The 10688-nt window shown below is 31.2% G+C and overlaps 1 protein-coding gene across 4 annotated transcripts in view; it reads left to right on the plus strand.

Annotated features, from left to right (window-relative positions):
- Nucleotides 1–10137, plus strand: part of LOC149782067 (dermatopontin-like) — a 35100-nt gene extending 24963 nt beyond the window's left edge. For all 4 annotated transcript variants that reach the window (XM_089933499.1, XM_089933498.1, XM_089933497.1 and 1 more), the window contains 3 exons: nucleotides 1117–1248; nucleotides 5438–5561; nucleotides 6870–10137. In XM_089933499.1, the coding sequence (XP_089789625.1) occupies nucleotides 1117–1248; nucleotides 5438–5561; nucleotides 6870–6924 (311 nt within the window). In that variant the 3' untranslated portion in view covers nucleotides 6925–10137. The remainder of the gene's footprint in view (nucleotides 1–1116; nucleotides 1249–5437; nucleotides 5562–6869) is intronic.
- The last annotated feature ends 551 nt before the right edge of the window (nucleotides 10138–10688 follow it).

Here is a 10688-nt window from a genome sequence, read left to right on the forward strand (position 1 = left end):
TATATATATATATATATATATATATATATATATTTACATATATATCTTCAACCAATTGGAAAGAAATGTTTATAATTAGATTTTACGAAAATATCTTAAATGTTGGCATATATATATATATATATATATATATATATATATATATATATATATATATATATATATATATATCCTTACATTATAAAGCAATTTTGAGTGAGAGAGTATGGTAAATTGCCAACTTGTATTTGTTTTGCTTCCTTTCTAATTGTATTCTAATTGTATTCAATCTCAGCAAAACTAGGTAAGTATCGACTAAGTTTTTCTGCAGAAGCTCCCCAAAGTTTAGTCCATCTTTTGTCAACCTTGCTGAGTTTCTTTCCTTCCCTGTTTACGTGCATGTTATAGCCAGGTTGTAACTATTATAGAACTCTAATGGGTGGCTGCAATTTATCGTGATGAAATTTGTATCGTCATTGTCTAATACACTTACATCTTCGCCTAACATAATTTATTGTGCTGCCGATGTAAAAGGAATAGTGATGGGACGATTAATGAAACTATTTGAAGCCTGGTCGGAAAAGTCGATGAATCAATAACTCGATTATGATTTTCCAGATCGAATATAAGGAAGTATAGCAGTCTTTTATGAACTGGTATATTTGTTGCGCGGAGACCTCCCAGGACAAGATAAATATGTGAATACAAAGTTCCAAATAAATATTTTTTTTCGTTTTATAGTACAAATAAAGCACTACACATATGTTGCACTATAAGTGTACCAGTAAACCGTTCTACGTTCCAGGATACCAGGGACTTAACTGTTACGAATCATGCAAAATACGACATTATCCATGAAAATATTTAGAAAATATTTCCAATCGATCAAAATCGATGATTAATTGGTTATGACTCCGAGCATCACAAAAGTAATTTAATCAGGTTTTCTTAATTCCCGCCTTTGTCAATTTTTATTGTGACTACTATAGTAAGTATTTTTATAGTGGTTAAAGGAAATCCTTAAAACTCTCTTTCGATAGGAAAAAATAATGAGTTATAAAGTTTTCTTTCTAACAACACTGTTAAAAATATTCTCATGAATACTTGAATATGGTAGTGAACGAAAATATTTTTCAGGCTATGTCAACCACTACGACCAACCTGCTATATTCCAATGTGGGCAGTATGGAATTATTCAAGGCATCAAAAGTGTTCACGACAACTTTTATGAAGACAGACGTTGGGATTTTTATTGTTGCTCATCTTCAGGTAATTAATTAAATAACTGGTTACATCCTACCTTGCCTATGTTTTCCTGTCTTGGAGGGAAATAGCATCCAGAAAGTGCATGTGAATGAACCTGCCATATATGGGACGTTCATCCGTAAGTATGTCATCATCAGACAGACCTGCGCACTTGATTTAGAAGCAGCATAACAGAAACAAAAATGTAATAGATACATAACAAAAATACCACAGGGAAACGCAAGGTGAGGCGCATTTTCTGCAGGACATACAAACAAAAGTCAAGCAGATCATTTTCTTTTTTTTAAATAAAGTGATGATAAAACTGAGGCCATTCTGATCACAACACAAAGACTTTCTCATTCACATCCTTTACCCCAGACAATAAATATCAGCAACACCAACATTAAATTTACACAATCAGTACGAAACCTAGGTGTTACTCTGGACAGTACTCTCACATTGCACCAACATCTCATGAACATATGCAAGGCTGCATATCTTGAGCTGAGAGGCATCAGCTCAATTAGCAAATATCTTTCAGTTGATGCCATTAAAACACTTGTGTGTTCATTAATACTTTCAAAACTGGGCTATTGTAACTCAGTTCTGTCTGGTTCATCTCAATATATATTCCAAAAACTTCAAAAACTTCAAAACACAGCTGCTCGGATCATACTTAAGAGTACCACGATCAGAGCACACCTCCCCGCTGCTCTGTACCCTTCACTTTCAATCCATTCAATTCAGAATCAAACACAAAATTTGTTCTCTGTGCTACGTTTCACTGACGGACTCCAGTCCAACATACCAATCCGACGTCACCCATGTGTAAACACCAGCAAGATACTTACGCTCCTCTTCTGACAGTCGTATACTCATTATTCCCACAATGAAAACAAAGTCATATGGACAGCGTTCTTTTGCATTCCAGGGCCCAGCAACGTGGAATGAATTGCCCACTGAACTTAGACACAAAGATACATTGATTCCATTCAAGAGTGCTCTCAAAACTCACTTATTTCGACTGCAAGAACCAACTTAAAACCTAGAAAACAAAGACAAAATAATCCTGTGGACAAAGTGATTAAATCAAGTGACATTTATTATAAACTATCCGAATCAAGATATCTTGAGGTGTATCTTCACACGTTTGCTATCACCCTATGCCCACATGACTTCAAATTGACACTGAAGAAACTATACATAAATTATTAATTATAACCGCAGTAGTAAATATATTACATTATCGTAATTGCTAATAGGTACAATATTTGATTAACTGATATTAGAACATGGAATATAATTTTACAATTTTATTTAAATTTTGGGCATGCAGTAAAATGTGGCTATTTCTCACATGTTCTCTGAGACGTAAGACTTTAAAATTCAATAACTCTGTTACTATGTAAAAGAAATCATATAACTTAGATGCTTGAGGATTAAATAATCAGAAAGCAACAAGCGAAAAGTATGGCCTCAACATTTGTTAAATACACATAGATAACTTAGGTTCTCATTACGGGTAAAGCAAACGCACCAAAAGTTGACTATTCATATGGTAATTAAGGGTCTGTACTATCATATTATGTGCACATCTAACTACACTGGGTAAGTGCTATAGCCGGTTTCTCCACTTTTCTCACTGTATATACAATTTCTTTTAAAAAAATTGTTGGTCTCATAGTTGCAAGCAAATACACAAATCATGTATCGTTTTTTCATACATTAACTGAATAGTTATTGTCATGATTGCCTACGTTTTAAAAACATGATCCCTGTAAGCGTGGGACGAGTCAGCTTCCCAGAAATGCTAATGCTGATCTCATGCAAATGCATACAAATACCGTTGTTTACTTTTCTGGATTTAGAAATGATCGGCGTTAAAAACGTGTCACCTTATTCATGAACTCGTCATGCAGTACGGACAGTACATTGGCCATACTGAAGACAAATAGACTCTTTGCAGAAACTTTAACTTGGAAAATGGTTTCTATTTCTTCAATATCAAGTATCCACTTTGATGTAAAACATTGATTTTAACACACAAATACAAAAGTGCATTATGCTACAAGGGATTATTTTAAAAAACTGTTTTCATAATTATGTATGTTAAGTATTCCAAATTACCTTTGAAATGATCCCCACTATAAATCCCACATAGAGCACGCAGCATGCACACATTTCCCCTTGTAGCCATAGTACAAAGCAATGTCGATGAAGACGAAAATTGTTGTTAAGAGAAGTAGACTTGACCTATTAGTCTATTAGTTCAATTTTCTAATACAAATATATATTTTTCAAAATGGACTTTCGTAGGAATCAAATGGACTACACGCTTTGCACATGGACATATTGTTCAAGTAACATGCTTAACTTTTCCTCGATCTGCAACTATTACACGTCAGTCACTTGTAGCTGGTGATCTATATTCGATACAAAATAAGTTTATGAAACAGCAAAAGCATTAGAATGAACCAAACTGACCTGCGTCAGAGTTGTGATGGCCACACATAATTATTAGGAAAGAACATCACTGAAATGCATATCCTTGTTTTTGTACATAAATTGTTACTTTTTCTACCGAGTAGTAACTAAACGTTTCATGAAAAATGATTGGAAAATGTTGATGCTATACAAATATGAATTTGAACATAACAGAGTATGGCAGCTATACGTGCACTAGGCTTAGAACATGAGGCTTTCTGTACGCCTTTGTCTAATTGATGCCGAACACCTACCATCGATAACATTATGCGCGGTCCATCGGACAAGGTCTTACAGACGTGACATAGGGAGTTTCATACGCGTATACTGGTACAATGGATATCTCTCACGTTCATCATATACCAATCTCATCTATTACAATGGTTTTCTTCCATTTTCATCATATACCAATCTCATCTAGTACAATGACCATCTCCCACAATCATCCTATGCCAACCTCCTCAAGTGCAACTGCCTTCTCCCAAGCTTATCATTTACCAATCTCATCTAGTAAAATGGCCATCTCCCATGTTTATCATATACCAATCTCATCTTATACAGTGGCATCTCCTTCTTCCATTTCCATCATATACCAATCTCATCTAGCACAATGTCCCTCTTCCGCGTTCATCATAGACCATTCTAATATAGTACAATGTTCATCTCCCATATTTTTCATAAACCAATTTCAGCTAGCACAATGGCCATTTTCCACGTTCATCATAGACCAATCTCATTTAGCACGATGGCAATCTCCTATGTTCTTCATATACTGACTAGTGCAACTGTACTTGTCTTTATGCTAACCTGTAATATAATTTTCATAAAGGTAAGGTGCACCTTCTTCAATTATTGGAGGCAACAAAACCCCATATCTAAATTGCGTAATTCATTGTAGAACTAAATTAGGCACCAAATACTTCAAGTAACATTTTGGGTGAAAAATTATGTGTTTGTATTGAACGGGAATATTCAACTATACTATATGCACCATTGAAATTAAACATAATTCTCAAGTATTTAAAATTAACAATTTCTAATCCAAGAGTCTCATATTATTATTTTCCATCCCTCTGCTGTTTCCTTCCTTTTCTAAAAAAGCTATTTTTTTTGTTTATGTTTTATGTATTTACCTTGAGAGACAATTTATCACTGTAATTCTTTCCCTATCGAACTGATTTTGTACATCAGTTAGGGGTATCTGATAATGAAGCCACATCCTCAGAAATTAATAGTAGGTATATATTAATGCAACCTGCGAACAATGCTCTATCGACATTTTCGGAGAGGAGGAATCTATGTCATCTAAAAGCAAACAAGAAGCAATATTGGTGACATTACTTCTCTTTTCTTTACATTTATTGAACACTGAAATAATTCATAAAATATTAGCGTAAAAATGAATATTTCACCGCTTATTCCTAATTTATACATTTTTTAAAGAAATACCAGTGACATATTTTGCATGAAATGCCGTACTCAACTCAAAGTAAAATGATTATAATATTTTATTAAATTCACAGTCACCAATTAGTATAATATAAAAGAGTATTACTAGAATTTAAATGTGTCCATTCGTTCTATAAACACATGCATTAAATAAGCTGATGATTGACCAAAGATGTGCAAGTAAATCATGTAATTTGGAATATTTCTGCAATGATGTTACGATATCAGAGTACTCGAACATCGATAACACATAGGGTTAATTGTTCTCTTTCTACAGAATATTCACTCACAGGTTGCTATACCACCAACCAACTCAACCAGTATGACAACCCACTTGAATACAGCATTCCAGATGGATACGTTCTTCATGGAGTTACCAGCGTTCATGATAATTATTATGAGTAAATACCTCTGTCTATATGTCTCTCTGTCTGTTTCTATCTCTGCCCAGCTTGTACTGTATATCAATCAGATTCTTAAAGAGATTTGATTCCTCGGAACTTTGTCTACACCATGGAATTCTAATATCATTCTTGGTGTAATATACATGTCAAACATATGGATTAAAAAAGCTTTGAATACACTGTAGGCATATATGTTATAGACATCTTTGTCGGGGATCTCTGTAAAAACCTTGCACAATGAACATGAGTTGTTTTGCAAATTAGAAAATTGTCCTGTTGATATAACTTAAACTTTGTTCCGGTCGCACCTGAGACTAATTTATAAGCTGAATCATAAACAATTTAAGCAACACCTCCACAAAGGGATTCGGTTTTGTTTTTTAATCAAACTTAACAAATTCGAAATCAAGGTTTGTGTGTACACAAATTACCAATATCTGGATAGACGACTGTGGTAAATATCTGCTTTTAATGTGTAGACTTTTCATTTTATCAAAATGCTAACTATATTACTTCCGCCTATCCCTATTAAAGTAAATGTGTATAAATAATGCCAATCAGTGTCTGCTTCTTACCTTGAACATACATACGTTTATATATATATATATATATATATATATATATATATATATATATATATATATATATATATATATATATATATATATATTCAAACAATTTGAAAGAAATGTTTATAATTAGATTTTGCCATGTTGGCATATATATCCTTACATTATAAAAGTTATATATATATATATATATATATATATATATATATATATATATATATATATATATATATATATATATATATGACACCTCGTGATTCTTGTTTTTATTATATATTATATTAAGGGAGAAAAAGCTTTCGTCGTTCAATAATGCAGCAGCTTCCTTCAAAAAATGGCTTGAGTGTTTCAAAGTTCACCAGAAACCGCTTGTCAGCTGTGCTGGCAGAATTTGTTCTTTTATTAAAGATAATACCGCAACAAATGCGTTGCTTTTTGAATTTTTATGAATTTGTTTAAATTAAAGAGTGTTCACTATTGCAGATAAATCAAGCGACAGATGATATCGTATCGGACTTACAACCAACAAATGCCATTATATTTTTCTCTTTCACAAAAAAAATTTCATTCGAACTAATAACGATATACATTTTATTTCTTTGGAATCGAACCGATATTATGTAGTTTACGTTAAACAAATTCATCAATATAGCCTATAGAGGATCTGAAAACGTTTGCATATTATATTATTACCCATGTGTACAACTTTTAACTTGTATGCTTTCTTTCATTTCAGTGATAGGATTTTCTGGTTTCAGATCTGCAAACTGAACACAGCTAACTCTGCTTAATGGGACCGACAAGGATGTGAGACAAAAATGATAAAACTGAATGTGCAAGAAATCAATTACCAGGATTACAAATAGAAATTATATTTATGTCAAAGATATCATAACATTTTTTAGATTTTATTTTCTTATAACAAACATGATATATTTTATTTGCTTATAGCAAAGATATCATAATCTTCAACAAGACTAATTCTGAAATGGCGAGAAATATTAAACATACTGAATGATTAGTTTGTGTATTACTATATCCGAAAGTAAAATATTGTTTCTTCCAATTAATTTTTGTTTCCAGATTTTAGACAAAGTAAATATAAAATGACATAATATTTGAGAAAAACAAATAAATTACTCAATCAGATTCAAATAATCAAACAAATACAATTAAGTAATAGGAAAGTGACAATCTGAGAAACATAAACGACATTAAAACAAACAAATGCATGACATAGGCACTTCTGTTGTCTAGTTTCGACAGGCAAATTAAATGAGAACTACTGAAAACATGAAATTGACACATACAATTTCTGTGATAAGATTCAAGAAGCAAACACTTGGATTTAAATGTACAATATTTTATAAATATATTTAGATATAGGGTTCTCTGCTGTCAAAGTTCTGTCTAATGTTAAAATGTTGCCTTTCTATATATATTATTTTCACTTTATAGAAGAAACAAAATAGAAACTTAGCATCACTAGCTAATATATCAAAAGCATTCTGAGCACTTCTTCCGTACTAATTTTTGAAACAATATTTGTATCTTGCATTAATTACGCAAAAGCAGCCATGTACATATTATACCGCAGCAGTGAATAATGTATTTCTCCAGTCTACAAGATACAATTACTTCTTTTATCTTCATACTTTTAAAACATATTTCTTAAATTTACTATACCGTGATCTGATAAAGAGATTATTGCTATTTGATCCAGTACTAAAAATTGCAAAAACAATAAATGTGAGACAGAAATCCACTTGTTTGCACTTTGTATCACTTTTATTAACCGGAATATTTTTAATGTTCTATCAAATTCTTTGATATTCACTATTCACGTATTTGAAACATAACACTTCTCTTCAATTTATTCGAACTAGAATTCCTATTAAATCTAGAAACATATTTTATAGTCTTGTAATAAGAGATTGGATTAGATAAGGTAAAGTATTTTCCTCATTTTCGAACTGCTAAGTAATGATTCTATTTTTGCAGCATTTCTTCTGAATTCATTTTTCCAACTTCATAAACCTGACTTGAAAAATATACCCCTAACATTGTAGATGTTTCATCATCCCAATCTAACTTAAAATCTGACATTAATATAATCTATGGTGGGGTTTACATATAGAGACAAGGATATCCCAATCAAGGGATCACATTGTATGTCTTCCCACGAGACTATGCCGAGAAAACAAAAACCAGTTATATTTGTTACGTGTTATAAGTGTTGCACCATGAGCGTGCTATTGTATGTCAACACAGCGCATTAATACAAATATGTTAATGACGCTAGTGGGGTGATCTGTCGCCTATTAGTACACGAGCTCTACTCAGGAGAAAATGGAAATATAAACACATTTGATATCATTCCTGTATTACCACATTTAATTGAGGGATATCAATGAAAATAACAATAAGTAATTAATAATGATCTGTAACGATAATTTTTCAATTCATCAATTCTAATTTTGAAAGGTTAGATGGTAACAAATGATACGATACTGGGCATACAGCTCTGACGAAGTGTATAATGACTGTAGTAAGATTTATATGTGTTGAACTATTCATGGAAAATTAGGGGTCTGTTTTGCTATCATATATATATAACTCACGAACTTATGTGACATACTCGTGTTTCAATCAATACTGGTTGTAAAATTACCACCATGTAATAAAAAACCCTCAAACGCAACATTTTCTTGGTAGTTTATAGTTTTCTGTCCTGGAAATATGGCAAATGTTGTTATTACTTTAGTAATGATATGCTACAGGGAAATCTTTTTGTGGAATAGTTTATGAACTGATTGGTTAGTACAGGAGCTTTCATTTGCGATTACATTATTATGTTGGACTCAATAGGTGTTAATCCGGGGTGTTTGACAAAGTTTGAAGAAAGCAGGTTGCACATAATACATTTCTGTTTGTTGCCAAATTTGCGGTACTTGTACATATCATTTGGATTTTTGTACTCAGTGATGTGTATAAACCTATGTATCTTTAAAAGTGTTTTCAGCTAGTTGATGACATAAATAATTTTTGACGATTGAGTTTTTGTAATATGTTTAGAATTCAACTTGGGCAAGTTTGTTTGTCCCAACTTGTGCCCGCAATAGTACATTACTTATTCTGTAAAGACGCATCCACGTGGGTTATATGGACGTGATATATGGATAGTCATGGTCGCAAAAATCACTATGAGATTTGTTCTTATAACATTTGTAGATACATGGCATCTATCTGTAAATATGGAATTGGGGTAAAATAAAACTCTGTTGGTTCTATTGGCAGTACAATGGAATGCCGTTTTATACATTACTTATAACAATGAATTCTTTCGTCGTTATTGTTTTTAATATTGAGATTTGTTTAGTTTGGTTATACGAGTAACAGTACCTTGTTAAATGGTAATTGAGAAGAACACACACAATGTCCATAATTAATTAATATCAAATATTTCAACATCTTTAAAACAAATATTTACTTTTAACAAATATGTAAAACCAATAAACCCTTAGCTTTTATATTTTTCAAAATTTTACTTTACTGCTTTTTTTCTTTATAACCAAGATAATAAAATGACATGTTTATTTCATCTACACTCATTGGATTCTAATTTTTCTTCATAAATTTATTATAAACTAACACGTATTCTTCATACAATTTTTGTAACAAATCTTTTGTTGACTTAATAATCTTTTATATTAGTAAATCCTTTCCTAATTATTCAACCAGATTAGACATTGTTCTAAATTGAAAATATATTTTGTAGATTTTTCTCCTAAATCAAGATATCATAGCTTTGTGTCTTAGCATAACTATTATAATTGTTTGCTTTCAGTTGATAGCAGTTTTCTACTTTTATCACAATAAAATGTATAATTTTGATATACCTTGTATGTCTTGTTCTCTAATTTCGTTTCTGCTATTATGTACATTTTATTGTATTTCCTTTAGGTATAACAAAAAACGGAACAATTAAACTGGCATGTTACATTTTTCAGATTCATTATATTTATTTTTAAATCAATATATCTACAGCATATGTTGTCTTCTTTTCTGATATATATATATATATATATATATATATATATATATATATATATATATATATATATATATATATATATATATACTTCACAACGAACATTTAGATTTTTGAGCTGTTCATGTGGTAATAGGTTTCTAAAACGACTTCTGGATGTCACACCAATTTCCAATCACCACAGCATTAATTACAAAAATCAATAATGTTTTGTTCTATATTTTCTTATAATGGGGAGTCTTTTATATGTTGATAAATGTTACTACCTTTCCTTATTGTGATAAAAAACAACACAAACGCCGAAGATTCTGTGCAACTAGTTTCGCATTTAATCTATGCTTCTTCAGGCACGAAATGTTTTGAAAGTAACGGATGACGTCTTTTATTATAAAACAACAATTACGTCATTACGTAACGTCATAAATGATATGCATCGTCATAGCAATTATATATATATATATATATATATATATATATATATATATATATATATATATATGACAG

Source organism: Sinohyriopsis cumingii, chromosome 15 (assembly GCF_028554795.1).
Source record: "Sinohyriopsis cumingii isolate HCF-2022 chromosome 15, ASM2855479v2, whole genome shotgun sequence".
Classification (NCBI taxonomy): domain Eukaryota; kingdom Metazoa; phylum Mollusca; class Bivalvia; order Unionida; family Unionidae; genus Sinohyriopsis; species Sinohyriopsis cumingii.